General features: G+C 41.7%; 1 protein-coding gene across 1 annotated transcript in view; it reads right to left on the minus strand.

Annotated features, from left to right (window-relative positions):
- The window catches only part of cpne5b (copine Vb), a 157,158-nt gene that overhangs the window by 43,309 nt on the left and 92,021 nt on the right, over positions 1 to 21,828 (minus strand). The window contains exon 8 of the mRNA XM_085775897.1: positions 8,065 to 8,128. Within this exon, the coding sequence (XP_085632023.1) occupies positions 8,065 to 8,128 (64 nt within the window). The remainder of the gene's footprint in view (positions 1 to 8,064; positions 8,129 to 21,828) is intronic.

Consider the following 21,828-nt stretch of genomic DNA (forward strand, 5'->3'; position numbering starts at 1 on the left):
AACAGAGTGGATTGAGACATTTTAGGGCGGTTATTATTTATGGTCCTTTTCCAACTACTTGATTCTACTTGGTTTTGCTTTTCCACTAGCACTCGAGCGTGACGTCCGACAAGAATCAAACCTGCTAAGTTTAAAAACACAGCAGCAGCGCCAACTGATCTGTACTGAGACTGTTGTTATTCTTTCACCTGAGTTAACGAGGTGTAGACGAGTGAGTTTGGAGCTGACGAGAGGAGAGGAAAAAGAGAGCGAGACAAGGCGGCTGTAGACGCTGTGATATGACGACCCCTCCCCCGCTTAGGAGGAGCTGTGAAGGACTCAGCTGTGATGGAAAAGGAGTTAAAGGTCCATATTATGCTGTTTTTCAACCATTTCACATCGGTCTAAGTTGTCCAACCATATTGTATTCCTAGTGTATTGTCCCCAAATCAATCTGCAGCTCGCGACTGTCGCTGTTACGGAAATGTCTCACCGGGCGGAGCTTACGTTTTTCCAGACTGGCCCAGTGGGAGGATAAGGAAGTACTGGGAGGTGGAGTCACTTGAGTTCGGTGCTTAGTGACATCAAGCTGCACAGCACTTTCAATTCGCCCGTTTGTAGACACAATCTCAAAAAAATGTAGCAATCAATTAACTCATTGAGTGCCAACCACGTAATTTCTCGTTTTTCGTTCCCATGCGTTGAGTGCCAAAAACGAAATTTTTCGTTTTTTGCTTTTTTTTTAAATTATGAAAATAGACACTTTAATACACATTATATGTAAATTTGGGGACTCTACGACGAGGAGAACTGAAATAGATGACGATCAAAGTCACATGACAGCTCATGATCTGGAAGTTTTTATCATAACTCAGCTTCTGCAAACGGAGTTCTGCATGCAGATGCAGCGCAGCTGCTCCGCTGCTGCTCCGCTCTCACCTGCGAGGCTGCAGCAGCTGGGAGCTGAACCAGGAAGCTCTCAGCCCACTGTCCCGCCCGGTCTTCATCTGGAGCAACACCGTGTCCTCCCCAAAGTCCTCCCGCGGTAAAATCTGATGGTCTCTGGACCAAAGCAGACCGCCGGCACCGACCCGTACCACAGACGGACCGCGACCACCGGCGGGACCGGTGTTCGCGAGCCGCTGTGGCCGGCAGAGCCTCACGTTCCGCGGCGAGAGGCTGTGACACGGCACGGTGCGTCTGTGTTATTGTTGTTTAGTGGCGCCCCCCCCGCCCCCGATGGTGGTTTTGTGAATAGAACAACAATTGTTGTGTATATTTATCTTATACGAGCCCTTTGATCCAGAAATGCGAGTGTCAGAAGAGCGACAGACACAAACAGCGCACCTTTCATAAAAGACGCTCTATCTCCTTTTCTAGAAAAAAAGGAGGGATTTTGGTGAAACCCAGCCATGTTTAGCTTGACTTTTCTCAGGAACGGAGGCACATAGAAACAAACGGTTTGTGGCCACTTGAAGGATAAAGTTAAACCTTTCAAATGAGCTACAGTATGTGTTGGTGGCAATAATATAGAATACACTATGGCTCTAATATAAAAAGTCAAATATGGTCTAATTTGCCGGTACACTTGACTAAAACTTTGGAAAGGAGCGCGGCACTCAATGAGTTAAGAGAGCGAACAGACTTTTTTCACCTCCAGGCGTCCTAGAAAGGCCACGGGAACACATAGGACCGCTACAAAACAGGTATACAGTAAAGTGGATTTTGCATAATATGGGCCCTTTAAACCGAGTCGAGTAGAGCTGGATCTGTGTCGTGGAAAGGGCTGCAAAGTAATGGTAACTGGTAGTGGAAACCCTGCTTTACGTTGTTTTAACAAAAGAGTTATCTTAAGCTAGTAAGTTTAGTCCACCTTTACTCTGGTAAGTTGCTGCCCTATTTTCGAGGCGACACTCCTCTGACTGTCTGAAATTTGAAGGAGCAGCAGCTAGGTGAATGTAGATGAAACACTGGGCTTAATAACATTTGATTTTAAATAGGGATGCACATTTAGAATTTTTTTCTGACCGATAACCAATGCTCGTTAACCGATTATTAACCGTTAACCGATAAGAAAAAAAAAAAAAAAAAAAAATTATCGCTCCAATTTTTTTTTTTTGCCGTTAATAGACATGTGCGCTGCGACAGAGCAGCGCCACATCCACTGTGCTCTGTCTCAGCTGATCGTGCTCATATGGAGGTTAGATCGTCCAATGTAGAACTGTTTTTATACAAAGTGCAGCCAAACACCAGGCTGAAGGAACAGCAGAGCTCCTCTGACAGCTCCTCTGTGGAGCTGCAGGTGAGCTGCAGCTGAACAGGCTGGAGAGCAGCGACGTCCTCATCCTCTTTTTTTTTTTTTTTTTTTTTCTCAGCGCCGTAGTTACAGGTGATTCTGTCAGTCCTCCTGTGTAACTTTTTGCTGCGAAATATGACTGAAGGCACGTGAACTCTGCACGTGTCGACACGCCCCCATGAGTTGACGACATAAGGACCTAATAATAAATAAAAAAATAACCGATAGTATTAATCAGTCAAAGTTCTTGTTATCGGTTAACGGTTAAACGGTTAATCATGTGCATCCCTAATTTTAAAAGCATGGGAAGCAAATACATTTGTTTTTGTTTTTTATGTTGAATTAAAACAGTCTGTCACTGAAGCTGCTTATGAGTGAAGCCCCCTTCAGTATTGTTATAGTATTTTGCTCAGAGTGGCAGCCGCCCGTGCGTTTTGGTTGCTTCAGGTGTGCTGATAATGTAAGTGGGAGTTAATTGAATTTATGGAACCCAATAGTTTGATAGTGACAGGGCTTAAATAGCTGCAAAAACTTTTAATAACCAGCACATGAAGTTGTGAAAATATTGCAATATAAATAAATTGATGACTTTGCTGCACGCCTCATAAACTTGATCAAATGGGAGAACAATCTTTTCCTCATTTGAAGCTCCGCTCTCGAAGCTCTCGTGGTATTTTTGTCCATATGGTTTAAATTTATCAAAGTCAATCTGTCTTGCTAATTGAAAATGATAAGACCCGCTTCCTCCTTCCCTTCACTCGGCTGCTGAATCTGTTGTATACTCTGGGAATTCAAATGATATCATAAATAATTGCAGCAGAGTCAGTCGATGCGGCACGTTGGGGAGGGTTATAGGGTCATACACGGTGGGACGTTTGTTGCAATATTCATATTCAGTTTGTCTCCAGGTTACATGCTTGGGCAGTTAATGCTACTTTACGTTAGAGAGAAAGTGTGTGAGATGGATGAGATGATGCTGAAGAGTTCTGACCGCCTTGTGTATCTCTGCAGAGCTGCAGGTCGGATGCTTGAATAGCTCCAGCATCTTTTTGACGTCGGGTCAGGGGGCGCTGGGTCTGACCATTTCACTAACTTTCTGGAACTGACAGTCCAACCTCCTCCCTGACTTCACACCTCACTGGTCAGCTGCAAGGAGGTGAAAGAGGAACCAAGGCTTCGGCTTCAGCTTCTCTCTCTCCTCAGTGATCAGGCTTGAATTCCTCTCATGTTGAACCCATTGAGTGCAACACCATGAATCCCTCTCAGGACTTCTCCACATAATGGCACCACCCCCACCACCGCTTTCAGTGATGACTGGTTTTCTGCTTCCACCTTCCTGTGTGGCCATTTGGAACAACTATAACCACTTTTTCACGATGGTTGGACAGCGTGTTGTTACCTGACCATTCACCAAAGACCTACTTTCCTCAACTCTCCTTTTTTTTTATCCACAGTTTTTCTTCTGTACTTCAAGGAATACAGTTTGACATTTTGAGGCAAAACCCACAACCTTTATCCTGAGTTACATCCTCAAAATTCTAGCAAATAACATTTCACTAATTGAACAGTTTACGCTAACGATTTCCAATATGCTAATTACTACTCAGCACTTAAAGTTGTCCGGCTGTGGTGCTGGTACGGCACATGCCATTTTGTAGTCTAAAATGAATAGTCATGTCTATTGATTTAATTGCTGCTCCTTTTTTTCTTCACCATCTCTCTCCACCGTCATGCGCAATGTCTATCTGTGGTCTTGTGCAATGTCCCGCTCATAGCACTATCTGATTGGCTAAGCATCACAAGTAAGAAGTAATGAGCCTTTTAAAAGTGAAGGCTGTGCATGGTTGAGAGCTTGTGAGGTCTGACCTGTATTACTGTTTTTTGTACTTGTGAGCTGGTGGAGTTATGGATCACCAAATGAATAAATGTTCACTATTGCATATAGCAGCTACGAACGTCAGCATTAGCCAACGCTATTATGACCAGTTGGTCAATTAACATGATAACGTGTAAAAAAAAACAACAACTTAAAGTTATTTAAAGTGTGTGTGGTCAGCCTGGACTGATAAAGATTCCTGTTACTGTTATTATGGACTTGGTTATGTTCTGCTTTTGCAAAGCTATATACATGACATTTTCTTATGAACTCAGTTTATTGTCTTTATCTGGCCTCTTTTGATCACTATCCAAATTTTGTTCAACTTCTGAAATTACACCAACAAAAACAGGGATCCCAACAATGAAAGACTTGTTTATATGACACTTAAGAGAAGAGAAAGCTTCTTTGACTTTTTTTACTCTCATCTCTCAGTTCCTTTGTTTGTTCTTATGAGACTTTGAGACACTCATAATGGTTTATTAAATACTGCTATACTGAAGTTTAGAACACCCCCGGAAATACTTTAAAAAGCACTAACCAGGGTTGTTTGATGCATTTCTCTTTCAAAGTGAAGCACTGCAGTAAAACAATGCACACCACACACTTTCTGCCCCGGCTGCATCATAAAGAGGGTTTAAAGTAAATTAAGTTAAGTTTACACACAAGGCAAACACAGGTTGGGGTTGGTCAGTGCTGCAGAGTAGCTTTGACTAAAAACTGTATATAAACTAACTGTGATTATGTGTGAATTATTTCATAAATGTAATATAAGCAAAAGAAAAGAAAAGAAAAGAAATAACACTCAGCCCACACATGCACTTTTGTGAGACTTCATCACGAATGGAAACTGTTGAATAATATCGCTTCATGAATGCTTAAAGTGTGTTAACCTCTTGACCAGGCCCACCGCTGTGGCCCTCATCACAAACTCATGTTGTGCAGAGAACCCAGACAACTTTATTTTAGATTCTAGTCAAGATCTCACCATTTACCCCAGACAGCGAATGTGTCAGGCTGAATTACAGGGAAATGTGTAAAATTATGCACAAGGAAACTTGGATTTGAATATTTTACTCAAAATGAGGATCATATAGCGTCAGCAAAGTGTTGGAACAAAAGTCATCAAGTCTGAATATAAATGCTTATTCTCACTTGATGGTAAAATTAAGAGTTTAAAGAGCTTGTGGGTCACACATCTATAAATCCTCTGATTGTGCAATAGACTTTAACTTTAACAGCCCCAAATGCATCTACATCAACAGTACAAATAGCGTCCCAGCACATAATACGCGGCATCAAACACTCACTAGCTTTGCCTGGTTTCTATTGAAAAGAAGCGAAAACAAAACTCACCCACTCTCCTCCAGCCGCTTGCTACTAATGCAGAAGCCCTAACAAGTCGATTACCGAGTGCAGTAGAAAAGTAAAGAGTCCAGTGATATTTAGTTCTAAAAATACAGCAGGCTTACTCGGTGTCATGGCGTGTTTGACCATGGGTTAAACTTACGCCAGAATATTCCTTTAACCATAATGCACGGCGATGCTGAATGAAACCTGTCAAAACAGCCACTCCTATTATTTCCTATGGGTTGACACTGCATCTCTTCACCAATACTGTTCTTCCAGCCACACCGCACAAACTTTTATCCCGTTCGCCCTGTTTGTTCAACAGTAGGCTACTCTGTCGTTGATGCATGTCTGCATGCTGTGACTCATCAGTGTGATGCACTTTAGACCTACAGTAATGTACAATATCCAACTTTTAGCTCTGTTTTTGGTCCCCACCGAAAACATCTAGCTCTTAAAGTGGAACTATGCAGGATTCACTTTGCTTTGGTAATTGTGATGTTTAAATAAATGGTTCCACCTATAGCATCTCTTGGCCGAAAACCAACCATGCTAGATCAGCACATCCGACCCAGTGTCCCAGATCTCTCATCAAACACGCCCCCTAATCTTTAATCTATATGATATACAGCGTTACCCATCTCAGCAGACATGGTTCCTGGGTTGGCAGTGAATTTTTACGACAGTGAAAATATGCACTTTGAAAGTGAAGGGGGAGCTCCATAGAGAAAAAAGCGACTGGACCTCCATAGCTCCCCTTTGAACTTCTAGTTGCAAACTTCTCTCTGTTGTTAAGTGTTGGGTTGGTGCTGTGCAGTGGGTACAATATACAGATACAGAAAACACGCAGCTGGAAATCTTCTTATCTGTAAAGCTGAGGCTGAACCTAAATTCCTGGTTTTGTCACATGTGATCCATAACTGATATAAGCATATTGATTATAGCCGCTTCAGCTGATAACAACAGTCTGTGTCTCCGTTAATACTCTGACCATCCTTCATATTTCTGGTGACATCAAATGAAACAAAAGCATTTTACAGCTGGAGTCAGAGTCTCCATGTTAATGAGGGCGTGTTAGTATGAGAAAAAGACAGGTTGTGAACAAGTGTGGGAAAGAAGGTGTTTGTGTGTGGGTATACACTATGCATATAATTGTTTGTCAATCTGTATGCATGTGTGTGTCCCACAGGCGTCAGCGACAAGGTCAGACAGGGCTGTGTTTTAATTAACCGCCGTTCGGTCTCACACCATCATCACCCGAGCTGTTCTTTTTTTTTTTCTTTACGGCTCAGAGCTGGTGTACACCGAGCATAAAATAATCCTCTATTGATTCACTTCACTGTCTTTATATCTGCCTCTATCTGTCTGACTAGTTCTCTCTCTCTCTCTCCTCAACACTCACATCATTGCTCATTTGCTCTTTCATTTCCATTGTGCCATTTTTTTCTTTCTCATTTACCCCATCTTTCTCTCTCTTTCTCCCTCTGCCATTTGCTCTCTTGCACTCTCTTGCTTTTCAATATCCTGTTCTAATCTGCTCTCCGGGAGTCCAGTGAAGCATCCAGCAGTTAACGCCACAGCACTGGTTGAGGGGACTGTCAGCACTCACCCCATGATGTTGCTGGGCCATTTCATTACACGGTGAGCCTCTACGCAGAGTGAGAGCAGCTGCCTTCTCCGTTATGTGGTGAAATAGAGAGATTTTTGGATCCGTCTCAATTATCCATTCCTTTCTGAAGACATTTTTCAGATTCAGGCGCACGCTTTATGGATGAATGGAGGGAGAGGTATCTCTGTTTGTACTTGGATCTGTTTTTTAAAAGTAGACTAAATTAAGTCAACATTAAAGGGATAGTTCAACATTTTGGCAAACTGGCCCATTTCCATAATCCCTATATATAGTTTTAGGAGTAGGTTTGTTACCTTTAATTGTCGGTGCAAGCTATTTTTAGAATGGCGGAGCAGAGCCGCGAGCTGCTCAGAGCTGCGCTATGGAGGCTAATGGAATTTATAATATGAGACAGAGTTGTTTTCGGGGTAAATAAATGCAAAACTGCTGATTTGCGTTCCTGTCGGGGGCAGTTTTTCGGCACGCAGTCTCTGCATTTACCTTGAAAACAACTCTGTCTGGTAACGTTCTGTTATTATTTCATAGCGTGGTGAATGTGCAGGTCACAACTTGTCCACCAGAGTGTTTTGGAGTTGTTGGATTGTGTATTTGATGAGTTTGATGAGGGAAACCAAGAAATCCCATGAGCCTCCGTAGCGTAGCTCTGAGCAGCTCGCGGCTCTGCTCCGCCGTTCTAAAAATAGCTTGCACCGACAATTAAAGGTAACAAACCTACTGCTATGACTATAGGGATTATGGTAATGAGCCAATTTGCCAAAATGTTGAACTATCCCTTTAAGTTTCCTTGCTTGCCTCCTCCTCCTCATTTGGCTCCTTCGAGCTTCCATCCTGTTCAATCCACTTCACGTGTGAGTTCTGTTTAACCAGGCTTTGCTGACAGCTGTTGTCCCACTAATATGTGTTTGGCAGCGAAGATTATAATGGCTTACTCACCCGACAATTGCTCAGCTCCTCTGCAGACAGGATGATGGTGCCGCATTTCTTCCCTGGGATCCCCCTGTGGAGGAAAGAGAGACGAGAAGAAAAGCTCAAAGAACTGAAATCAAAGCAAAAAAACAAACAAAGAAAAAACACATTTTCTGTTTGATCACTCAATCATCAGTAATCAATCAGTGAGAAGACATATTCATTACCAAGTGAATTAGTCCAGAAGAAGTCCTTTTGATGTAGTTCATCCTTGACAATTTTGGTATTTGGAGAAACTCTCAACAGTTGTTAACATGTTATTAAATTCTACTGTATGCAATCCAACCAGAGACGTTCTAATATGAGGAGACAGACCACTCTGCCCGTTTTGAATGGGGAAAGCTGCGACGCCAAAGATGGCGCATGTCCCGCCCCTTTTCACCAGCAGCCAATCACCTGCTTTGCCAGAGCTGAACTAGGCCAATCATGTTGTTGCACCAGCGCATGCGCACAAGTAGATTTACGACAGACAAACCTACCTGGTGGCAACAACAACACGGCTTTAGCACCGTGTGTACTGTATGTGGTCAGGTTGAAAATTTACTCTAAGGTTTTCGGAAAAGCCACCGGCGACCGGGAGCGGCTCCTCATCCTGGAGGAAAGCTGTTTAATTACCCGCGGAGTTTTAGAGGTTTACTGCCGGCTTGTTAATTTGGCAGCCACATTGGTTGGTCTTAATGAAAAGTGAAGCTTCAGGTCTGTGCTGCTGAACGAAAGAGCTACCTCGCTACGTATACAGAATTCACCACATTCACATCAATAAGTGTTTTACAATGAACCGATCAGTCCACCTTTTCTTTAATTTAACTTTTGAATGTATAGTTTTGTTCGTTTCATTTTTTAACCTAAACATTCAAACTGGGCCCCTTCCCCTGGGGGCGTTAGCCTCCTGTCCATGATAGCAGCAGCAGCAGCAGCAGTCAACTCCAAAAAAAAAAAAACACACACACAGTCCGGGTGAAGCACTGGAGCCGTGGACCGATAGACACCGTCACCATTAACGAGAGCCTCTCGTTTTATTGTACCGAGTACGAGAGGCTTGTTGTGAGCTGAGAAGCGGCTGTTAGCGGCGGATGCTAACCGAAGCTAGCGGCGGATGCTAACGCTACCGCTAGTCGAAGTTAGCATCGAGCTAGCTCAGCACAACGAACGCCCCTCATACTTGTTACCGGTCGAGGCTTTAGTTGTTAGTGTGTGGGGATCGTGGGAGGGGGGAGCAGACACAGTCACCACACACAGAACTAGGAGCCCATAGGTGATTATTAAGATGGATTTCATGTAAGTCTAGCGTTTATTTTTTAGCAAAAATCTCCAGACTCAAGCCGATATGTCTCCAGGTAGAGCAGGGCAGACCGGTGTAGGTATGCTCGGGCTGCTGCTAGATCACGGACTCAGCCGTTACAGCCGTACAGTAACGGCGGTGTCGTAAATCTGCGCGCATGCGCAGTTGAGTACTCCCTGTGGAAAAATAGCGATTTAAACGTCATTCTGCGGTAAAGTCTATGTTTTTTTGGTTTTTATTTGTATCTTATTTCACTGGCTAGCACGTCTGTATGTTTTTTCCGTCCTGCTATCACGTTAAAGGGTGGATTTGACCATCCCTCCATTCATTTAGATAGGGGTCTGGTCTCCTTGGGGTTTTCGTGGCGTCGCCAAGATGGCCGCCGAGTGGCATGACTTGCCTAGAAGGACTTTGATCCAACCTAATTAGCTCAGTTGTAAAAGTGTGTTCCAGTAGCAGATGAACAGTTTTTAAATAACTCTCATTTTGTGAAACATTTGAAGAAGCAACTGATCCAACTTCTTACTTGACCTCTCATTTTTAACGATTGTGTATTTTCTGTGAATCCAGTGAACCTTGAGTCCTTGAGGGGTCAAGAAAAACAAAGACACTGTCTGCTCCATCTTAAAGCTCTGCCTCACAGTGTTATTATCTAATGCAGACTCATGTGAGGTCAATGTTCGTTTTGGTGAAACTGAAAGACAGATGCACAGATATGTTAAAATGTGACGTAGATGTTACTGATGATTAATCTCGATAATGCAATGTGAATGTCCAGACATTAAGATACGATTATTCCCTGCATTTATTATACATTTTGATCACTTAATTTGCAAGAAGTATTACTTTGAAAGGAGTAAATAGATGGCAAAGAGACCGTTTTACTCAAATGCAGAAGAGCTCATGGCTTGTTTGTGTTTTCTGTTCTTTATTTATACTTAACACTGTTGTATTGATTGGAGTAAAATATATTTGTCTTTATGTCTCTGTCTACAGCCTGATGCTGCTGATGTTCAGCTCTTTTTTCTTTTCTTTTTTTTGAAATGCCGGCAGCCGATCAAACGAGACTAAATCTCTTCAGTCCTTTTGTCTGCTCAAGGTGACAGGTGGAATTGAAATGTAATGCCCAGGAAATGGAATTCGTATATTAGGACATGAGGAGTTATAAGTGGAAAATATACCAAGAAAAAGGGAAAACCTTAAATTGAAAAATACTGTATTTCAGTTACAGCTATTTTTATATGATCCAAAATAACTTTTTCTATCTTAACAAAGGACAGCAGATGGAGCGCTCCTGTGGGTTGCAGTGGTAATAACCAGGATGGTGCTCTTTGGTCAGGATTGCAATAAAACCAAAACTGTTGGTTTTTTAATGTTTCATCATGAACTAGCCGTTTAATAAAGGCTTTTTGTATTTTTGTACTGTACCAGTGAAGAGTTGCCTTGGATCCTGTTTTGTCTCGGTTTTATTACTTTTTCTATGTTTTGCTGATGACACTCTAATTTATCTAGATTTAAAAGCCAAATAACAACAAATTAACACATCCCAATAGAATAACTGCTTCCTGGAAACACTGTTTACTCATGAATTAAAGAAAATCAGTCCGTGATCCTCGAGGCTCAGTGACATCAGAAAGCTGACGCTGGTGCGCTAACCACCAGTGAACCACATTAGTCATATAAAATTGATTTCTTACCTTCTTTGTAATTCTTTTAACTGGTTTTGTTTACTTTTTACTCCCAGGATAGATTATAATAGCATTAAAGAGTAAGGGAGGGAGAGAGAGAGAACTCCTAAAGCTCTCAAACTGACAACTGCTAACTGACAAACTAGCAAGCTAATTAAGTCTTTCCAATAATTTCACAAAGCACGTTTTTGTACCATCGACTCCCCGTCACAAAACTGTCTGAAAATCACGGCTCCTCTCTGGAGCAATTTACACTTGGACAGAGGAGGATGATTTAATTAAAGTGAATGATGCAACACAGAGAATAAAGTAAAGCTACAATTTCTTTCTGGCATTGAAGCGATTAAACTGCGCTTCAACCAACTCTTTACTCATTTCAGACTCAGGATCACTGTGTGATGTGTCAGACTTGGAGACTCGAGTCATCAACACCTTTATCATGATTGTGACTCTCTCTGTTTTGGTATTATTCACACATTTTCATTCAGTCTACAGCTTGTTCATAATGATGCAGCGTTGTCAATAATGAAATGCCAACTCTCTAGAATTAAGCGATGGTTTCTTATTGCCTTTGCTTGTATTAGTGTACTCATGTCACACTGTCAGTGATGACAAAGACCTCTTTGTTCTGAAAGTGGGTCCATTTTTTAATTTACCTTATTTCTTCCAGTTTTGGACTTTATTCTCAGTTTGTCTGAGGCTGTATGTCTTTTGGCTGTCGGTGATTTTATTTAGTTGTCACCCTTTTCTGTATTGTTATTTTTTTTGTCAATACTGGAAAGTTTGAATGAGGTGTGTTGTTTGAATTGTTTGAGTCGACTTAGAAATCATCAGCTTGAGAAAATGAATCCCCTTATCTTGTCATTTTGAGACCAGAAAATATGGTCTATTTTGCTCAGTATTAATATTATTATCATAACAGTTTTAACAAAACCTTCCTCTAGTGTGAAAATGTAGCACTTTCTATTCACCCACTTGTGTAATATCAGTGTATCTCCGGTCATTAACTGTCTCACTTGTGGGCAGTGAAGTTTACTGATGTTGCGGTTGCTTAGATTATTTTTCCAGTGCAGTACTCTCATCCTCCCAGATCATTTCATTTCTGCCATGCATGAGATTTTTTTTTTACTCCATGTCCAAGAGCAGAGTTTTTGTAAGTGGCTGCTACTCTGAGACACACAAAATGAAATTTTCAGTTTCTCTTCACTACAGTTGGAAGATGTGGAAGTTATCTTAAACCTGGAGGAAAGCAGCATCGATTATACATGTATGATGTATAGTCGAGTGGCTGGTTTTATGTTGGTGCCTCTAAACACAACAGCATCAAAACAGGATACATCCCATTAACTTTCTTCCTGAAATGCGTCATGTCTCCCTTAAAAAGAAACATTTGTAAGAAACTCAGTGTCATCCATCCCAACAAGTTCCTCTCAGTGGCCCTCATTTATCAAACTTGCGCAGGATCTGGTGTAGATTCTGGTGTAAATATCAGTGTACGGCAAGTGTCACGTGTGATTTACTAAAAGTGTGTACGCTGCTGATTTCGGCGTAGAACCGGCGTGGTGGTGATAAATCCGGCGGCTGAAAACGAGCGTCATTTAAATGTCACGCCCCGATATATTCCTGCTTTAGAGGCGTCGCCCTGCCCCTTTTACGACATGGAGACACGGAAGACGGCCAAGAAGAGGGACTTTACTGACTTTACTGGCGTTACCGCGTTGAACAGGGAGAGGGCGGCAACATTAAATATCTGGACATTGATAGATTGATAGTTTTTGTGATTGATAAGCGTCATCCCGGTGGATGGAGGCTGCAGACGCACGTGTCACCGACCACGTCAGGAAACCCAGCGATCTCATGAAATGCTCCTGCAGTTTACTAAACACAAGTGACTGAGGAGAAATCATAGGCATATTACTGCTGCGAACGCGACTTTATGACCATCAGCACCGCTGGCATGGTTCGGCTGATGGAGGGATGTGAAACACCGGCCCGATGTCCCGCTGACAGGTCCCGGTGACGGGGAAAAAAAAAAAAACACTCCGCCGCGGAGATCAGCTGCACCTGGACAGGTAGCGGAGCCCCCCCCCTCCCCCGCCGGCTCCGGTGTCCGGCAGAGAGAGAGACTGAGGAGCCGTCCGGTCATGCTCTGGTGCAGGAGATGTTGGAAGTTTGTGTGTGTGATCTACAATAACAGGTCTGTCTGTCATTGACTGTTTCTGTTTAGACAGCTGATTAACGAGCATCTGTCACGTCGTGGTTTTTAATTCATCTCAATTGCCCAAAATAAAAGTCGAGTTATATTTTCAACACAGACTTGGTTTTATCGTTTCTTTTTTTTTTTTGGCTACTTTTTATCTTTTTATCAATATAAACAACAACAACATGTGGTCCACATCGCTGCGTTATTAGACTATGGTTTAATAATCATTCTGACACAGCAGCACTCCTTCCTGCATGTTCTACGCTGGTTCCAAATGTGCGTACACCTGGTCAGAGCTGGCGTGAGATTTGTGCGTACCGTACGCTCACGCTCAGATTAATAAATGCCGATCCTTGCGGTGAATTTGGTGTACACCCATTTTTTTGGTGTACGCAAGTTTCATAAATGAGGGCCAGTGTCTTTGCAGAATATGATAATAAGCCTACATTCTCGGGTTGTGTAATTTGCATGTAGATGTTCAAGTAGATCCAGGCAGCGATTTAGTTTCTTCCAAAACATATTTGCCAAAGCGAAGCAGCAGTACAAACAAAAACATATTGCATAGGAGACACTGTTAGCGAAGGAGACCCAAGAGATTTAAGACAAAACCCAGTAGAAGATGCCAAATACTCTCTGTGTCCAAGACTCTGATACGAGTGACAGTTCAAGAACAACGATGCATGAACAACTTCTGCTAACATTTACATTACACGCATGGCAACGGTGGCAATTTTCCAACAGTTTCCACAAAAGTTTGATGGGCTTGACATTATTGACTCAGCTTTCTGCTCACACACAACATGCGAAGGTCAAAAGACTGGCTGAAGTGCTCTCCCGCTGTGTGTGTAAGTGCTTTCTGCTCTTTGTGCAGCGGGTGCGTGTTTTAAGAAGCAGATGAAGACCTTTGATCCACACACTAAAAAGACTCCCATCGATCCTCAGGTGGGGAAGTCGTCCCGATCGCAGCGCAGGAAACATGAGTGTTTTCTTTTTTATTGCCTAAAGTCACACAAACACACTCAAAAGCCACTGGCTCAAAGATACAGGTTACAAAAAAAAGACAAATGACTCCATGTCTACATTTGTCTTCCCTTTCGCTTCCTGCTAGTGATCAATTCCCCTCTCAGATCTTCCCAGAAATAGCCACAGAAAATCTAAAATCAACATCCAAGAGTTTGGGGTTACACAAATGACTCTTTGCTTGTGCTGTAGGGTAACTGCAGAATGAAGCTGCTAAAACCACAATAAAAAAAAAGATATACAGGCTTTCATCCTTTTAACAGTGCTTTCATCCTATTAGTTTCCAGGGGGAAAAAAACAAAAATTGAATTGTACAGTTGATCATCAAACTGTTTCATCATTTTCTGTCTATTGACTAATCGTTTCAGCTGGATGTGGATAAAATCTGATTTAATTTCAGAGCTGTGCACAGAGATTTGATCAGCCCCTCCCTGCCCTGTTCTCCTCCTCCTCTTCTCTCTCCTCCATCCCTCTCCCTCTCTTACAACACACCCGTCCGTCATAGTCAAGCCCGACCTCTGGGCTGAAGAATGAAGCTGTGTGTCTCCGCTAGCTGTCTGCCAGACGTCACTTCGGCTAATTCAAGTCAGTGTGTAATCTCATGGCTGCGTTGTGCCGGTGTCACTCATTCTTCTTACATACGGTCTGTGGTCTTTGGTTGGACCGGCCACTGGGTGTCCACCCACTGTCAGAAAATCCATAAAGTTTTTTTCCCAGCCCTTCTCTGTGTGCCTGCTGTGCATGACAACGTGTGCTGCATGGGTATACGCTGGGTCTGGGCTCATAGTATTTGTCTGATACGACATAAAACAGTCCAGCTGCATATTGTTCAGTAATTTATTTGTACTTGCTAATTAAAATATTTGCAGCGGAGCACCTTCTAGTATTTGGTGTTATTCACTAGTGTTAGCAACCACCCTCCAGGATCCCAAGTAGTAAACAACCGTACTTATAATATAAGTAGTTCTCCCCGTGGGTAACTCAGAAAGAAAAATAAATCAGTTGGTGTTAAATTGCAATCTATTTCCTCCTGGATTTTATTCCTCACATAAACCTTTGCTTGCCAAAAAAACAACAAAAAAAACACCCATCTTGTTGCTTGAGAAAATATTGGAAGAGGGAGATGAAAATGATTCTCTAAAATCTCATTTGCACCTTGCTATTGATTTGCAACAGCAAAGAGAAAGAGAAAGAGAAAGAAAGACTCTGACTGATACTTGTTTTATAATTTGTCTCAGTTACAGGAGGAGGGGGAGGAGGGGGGGGGGGTTGGGGGGGGTCCTGTGGGTGTCGCACAAAATCTTCTCCCCCTTCTTAATACTGAAAATCTGAAATGGTAATCTGATAAATGTGTCAGGCTGCCAGAAAGTTTTTTGTTCTTTGAAATGCACCTGGGTAAATTAGAGAGCTAGCTTTCCTTTCAGTAAGTTAAGGACAACTGAAAAGAAAGAACTTCTTTTTTTGTCTTTTTATTAGAAACGCTGAGGAGTCAGAGCGGTGGTGCATGCATAATGTAACCCACCCATTAACACAAAGCTTCAAAGACCCACAGGGTACACACAGGAGTGTTTTTGAAGCTCCGATATTAAACAAAAGAGCACTGTATATTGTGCACACAAACACACACACACACACACACACACACACACTCCACCTCCATACAGTGACAGAGACATATGATTGCCCATAGGACCTTGTATACCCAAAATTACTTAAAGACAATCTATCTCTCTCTCACACACACAGAACACACACATACACACTATTTTTATTCACAGTGAGAATCTGTAATTACCGAAATCTTCAGGGAGTCAAAGACTAAAGCAAACTAACAAACCTGCTGTGAATAAGGAACGGATAAATTAATTTAGCCCTGGGCTCCAGGAGAAGTACAATAGAAGGAGGACAGAGTGAAATTACTGACTGTGTTTGAAAACCAGGTCACTCTCTCATTTTCTTTTTCCACCTTACAACGTGTGTGTGTGTGATCACGTTCAAAAAGGCCTATTTTACATTTTGGTGGCTGGTCATTGTATCACTGTGTCAGTGTGTCACCACCTCAGAGTATGTTAGCTTCATCCTTTCACTGCAGACTCATAATAACAACACAGGAACCAGTCTGTTGGTTCTTGTAATGAAATACATTTTTATTTGTAATAATAGTTTCTACTTGTTAGTGTGGCTCTGTCTCTTTTTACTTTTTAATGCACATTAAAACTATAGAGTGCGAGAATGTCGTTGACTCGTATGTGTCTTAAGCCACGAAACTCCACAGTTCTTCTTTCGGTAACACTTTTTAATAAGTACACACTATTAAGCATTAGTTAAGCATTAATAAATACTGAATTCTTCATTTATAACGCATGAATAATCATTAGTATGTAGTTTATAAATACAGTAAGTGCTTATCAATGATGAGTAAAACATTTCTAACTGTGTTTATAAACTACATACTAATGAGTATTCATGTGTTATAAATGAAGAATTCAGTATTTAATGCTTAACTAATGCTTAATAGTGTGTACTTATTATATATAGAGTGTTACCCTTCTTTCTTACGAGGGATTATTGAAACCTTTCTTCAAGTTACAACAAATTAAAAACTGTGCAGAAATCCGAAAAAGGGCAAAAATCATGAGCACGGTCTAATGTGCCCTCCTCGTCTCCATAGTCACAACTAAACCAAAGTACGCACATATCACGTAACACATGTCTCAGCCAATAAGAAGAGTGCAGTTATTATTAACTAATAGGCATTCTTATAACCTCAATATATTAAATCAGGGTAAATACAACAAATCTAAATTATTTATCACCTTATCAGCAATACACAAAATGGCTCTAATAATACTCATTCTAGCAGCTTGTGTCATGACCTACAAGGTGCTTTAAATATCCGTATGCTAGGCTAGGATAGCCCCAACCAGCAACCTTTAGTGCACCATATGTTCATGCGCATGTACCTGTATGAGCTGATACTGTACATGCACCATAGGGGTTTTCAATTATTTCAGCACTTAACACACCCACTGGGAGTACGCCTCTCAGCACTATGGATACCATGAATGTAGCATTTGATTTCATGACCAGGTGCCTTTATAAAGAAAGAAGTAAAAGCCTCTTAGAGCAGAATGACACATTCTGTCAGAAAGAGCTGTTAGCGCAACAGCCTGTGATATAAAATGTCATCTTGATGTTGAACGTTGTTTCCTGCTTAGTCTAGGACAAATCTCAGAAAAGAAACAGAAAAGTCAAAGCCATGAAAATGTAGCATTATTGACATGAAACCAAATGTCCCAGTGATTAAACTTGTTGTAAACACGCTATCATATGAATTTATATAGGTTATTTTATGTAACAATATCATTTGCAAAGTGGAAGCTTTAAAAAAACCCAAGACTCAAGTAGCTCGATGCATAAAAACCTCAGTCCAGTGCCAAGAGCCACTGTACATGCACATGATCAGACTGGTGGAGAGTGACACTGCACTGGAGGCCTTCCAGAAGAGCACTCCACCGAAGGAGTCCACAGTAAAGAATAGCTTCCCATTGATTTGCTCTTCGCAACAGCTTGACTTGGAGCCGGGCAAATTCACCAGTGATAAACGCAGAAAGATGAGAGGTTTGAGCCGAGGGAGAAGGACAAGAAGGTTAGAGAAAGAACAGAGCTGTTAAAGGACAGAAAGACACATACGGTGTAAATTTCACCTTTGTTGCAGATGTTAATTTGAATCCTGGTGGTTTTTTTTTTCTTTTTCTTTTAGTAATGTGAAGAAAGTTCAGCGTTGCGTTTAAACTTAACCGGTGGTATATCTCCATCACACTCTGTATGATGATGTATTACTTAAAAAAAAAAAAAAAGTCGAGCATCCGCTTCACCTCAAATTGTCCTTTTAAGAACTCTATGTCTGCTTTCAAAGACAATGTCAGTCGCCACCCACCATGTTCACTTAAGGCCAGCAGCAGTCGGCTCAGACATAACGAAGCCCCAGTTCCCGAACAATGACTTTGAAGACGTCTCGGCTCCACTGTCGGACCGCCTGTAGTTTCTCTACGCAGAAAATGAGTCGGTGACATAATCAGCTTTTGACCTGGATCTTACCTTCACTCACCAAAACACTGATTGTTCCTGTACCATTTTATTAACATCAGATTCAAAACCTTCAGATTCCCAACTTAAGAACTCGTTCATCGTTCAGTCCACCGGCGTTTTCTGACAGTCGATTAAAGTCAGAACCTGACGCGCTCCTCGCTCCATCTCATCTGAAATATGTTTGTCACCTTAACTCCAACACAAATGATTTCACATGCTAATACCCATCAGCTGAATTAATTCTGTTTGCGAATGACATTGCGCTGGTGGACCTCATTATTAACAATGATGAGTTCATGCACAGGAGACAGGCAGCTTACTTTACAACGTGGGGCGCTGTCATCACCTGCAGCTCAATTCTTATGAAGGTTTTCAGACTGTAATTAACTTCCTGTTGAAGTCTTATGCTCACTTATGCCTGAAGAAGAATGGCCAGGCAAAGGAGTGGAGTCACTCAACCACATATTAATCATGTTCCCGAAGACTTCCACCACTGACACCGTCAAACAGAGTGAGAACCATTATCTGCTTAATCAAGAAATAGAACTTTCCTCTACTCATAATAAGAAGCTAAATCACACAATTTCTTTCAGCCTGATCAAGTTTTAATCACTACAAACCATTGTACAACTGAAATTAATTAAATACCGTTCATAGTCATATGCTTCTAGTTTGCTCTCACAGCGTACCAGTAAGGAACTGACTGCAGATGGCATAAGATTGAGATACAGCCTTAAATATATAGACAGCCATGTGCTGTACAACAAAAAATGAATAAAAAATTTAAAAAACTCCCCGAGGGCACATGTGTACTGCATAAAGATTTCTCAAAACTGAAGCAAGAACTGGCACCTTTTCTACCCGATTCCCCCAAGGATTGACTTTCTCTTCACCACCCCAACAGAACCATCTGGAAACAGCTGTTGGTTCACTTATTAGTGCACATCCAGCTGCATCTTCGCACAGTGCTGTCGATGGGGTTCTGGATGCTCAGATGACCTCCTAATAGTGTTTTTCCACTCGCTTTTGGTACCAGATACTTCTTTTTCCACTGCAGACAATACCTTGTCCTTGCTGTATTGTCACTATATGACGCATCAAGATGCCATCTTCGACACAACACATACAGAATCACATATTATCAAAAGAATATGAAACTGAGTATTGTCTGCACCTCCATTTAACCATTGGGGTAGTTTTTTTGGTTGCCAAGGTTAAAGTATCATACACTAACGGGATCGTCACAAGCTACAGTGAGAAGTGAGCTTGACTTCTACAAAACAACGATTGTTTAAAATATCGATTACGTAATGATGACGTTAACATTAAGAACTTTTGCCAAGATGACACTAAAAAAATATTACATACCAGCCTACTATCTAAAACAAGATGAGGCAAACTAATACAAGCTATAACTATCACTAATAGATGAACCTACCTGCCTGCCCTACTCTCATTCTCACTCACGGCAAAAGTGTTGGGTAGGTGATTCTCAACTTAAAGATCATAGTTACAACTTTTTCATCAAAACGATACATTTTTCAAAAATAATACATCCACAGAAGGTTTAGAGGGGTGCCAAATAAAAGTATTAATTTTACTGAAAAAAAATGTTATATTATGGAAACAATTATTTTATAAATTTTGACGGGTCCAAAATATATAAATATTTACATCTTTTTACATTGGCAACGTCGACATGAAATGATCTCTCCGCCAACAGCATTATTACGTTGATGTCACGTGAGGCGGAGCTTAGAGGGGGGCCAGATCGTGATAGCTCTGTGGAGAAAATGGCATCGTGCTAATGCTAATGCTAACTAACGTCCAGCCAGTATTGTCACGTTTCCGGTGAAGGCATTATGCTGCTGGTTTGGCGGGTTTGCCTGCAGGTGAGTTAGTGTGAAATGATTCAGATGTGTTTCCAGTCCGCTGTCAACACCGGAGCTGCTGCTCGTTAAATACGGTTAGCATTAGCTTAGCTTTAGCTACTAGCTGCTCCCTATAGGCGTACCTGGCAACCATTACAATTGAAGGTTGGAGCAGAGCGGGCAAATGTGAGTGCGACACCTACTGGCCGGGAGGAATTAAACTTATAGCTAACCCCTTTAATGCTCAGGCTTATCGGGACACATCCAGTTTGTTTTCAACCAATAGTGTACAGTCCTCCCTACTCTGTACTTTGCTGACATCATTGATACAATATTACTGATTTTCGGCGGCAATAGTGTTTTAAGGAAATGTTGAGGTTGATCTGCTGATTACTTTTTGCTTTGGTTCATGGACACATTTATATCCCACAGACCAACTCAAATGAATATCTCTGGCCTGTTCAGTATGCTGCACGTTTGTGAGCAAATTGCCTTCCAGCTGCAACAGTGTTTGGGTTTGTCTCATTGCCAGGTTCCCACCCACAGGTCACCTAATCCATTTCTCTCTGCAGCTTTTGTCTGAACTGGTGATCAAGAATAAAAGACGGCCGAGCGTTTAGCCTCCCGGTGACTTTCACCGATCCTCGGGCCACAAGCTGCACACTATGACTCTGTCAAGTAGAAGACAGGAAAGCAAAAGCTCCACGGGGGGCGTCCTTGAGGGAGCCAATCAGAGAGAGCGATAATCGACAGTCATTAAATCGGACCAAATGCTTATCAGTATGTTCGGGGAGCATAAAGGTAAATGGGTGGTGGAAGTGAGGCTTCAACTCTGGGAGGTTTTTACTAATGATAGAAACTGCCTGCTGCTGCTATTGGAAAACCATAACAAGTACTTGCAATCTCATTTTATGGACATTAGTGCTCACTAATTTTTTTGCAAATTGGATTCTTCTGTGAAGAAAACAACATAGTGAACACAGATGGTTATGCTTCATGAAAATGACAAAAAAAAAGAAGGGGAGGTTTTTGGATTTTATGGCAAAATATCTGAAAATACAATGTGGTTAAATAAAACTTTGTAAAGGACATGTCTGAGAAGTGAGACTGTCATTTGAATGCTGTCCTCCTGTTTTCTGAGTTTTACCAAAAATTCAGGAGGAGGTTTCTGTGCGGTTGACTCGACACGGCTTTTATCATCTGATCATTTCAGGATCACATGCGGGCGAACGCTGTCATGTCGGATTTTGTTTGTACAGTCTAATGAGTTGAACCGTGACTGTGGGCAGCTTGAGTTGTGTTTTGGATGATATCGAACTCATACTGTGCAGCCAGACAAAGACAAGCCAATGGAGGTTAACTCAAAGTTTGAAAGTTTTGGCACTGTTGTGTGTAGAAAACATCTGGAATATTCCCATTGGGTGTAATGGTGCATCCATAAAACAAGGCATTAGGGGTTTGAATATCTCAGTTTAATGAAGTGTGGGATCTCTGAGGAGCCTGAGAGGTGGAAGGAGATGGAGCGGCAGAACAAGAAAATGTGACATATCAATGTTTCGCACAGAATTAAGTCCT

This window comes from Trachurus japonicus, chromosome 5 (assembly GCF_045865225.1).
Source record: "Trachurus japonicus isolate A0001 chromosome 5, Traja_1.0".
NCBI classification, from domain to species: Eukaryota; Metazoa; Chordata; class Actinopteri; order Carangiformes; family Carangidae; genus Trachurus; species Trachurus japonicus.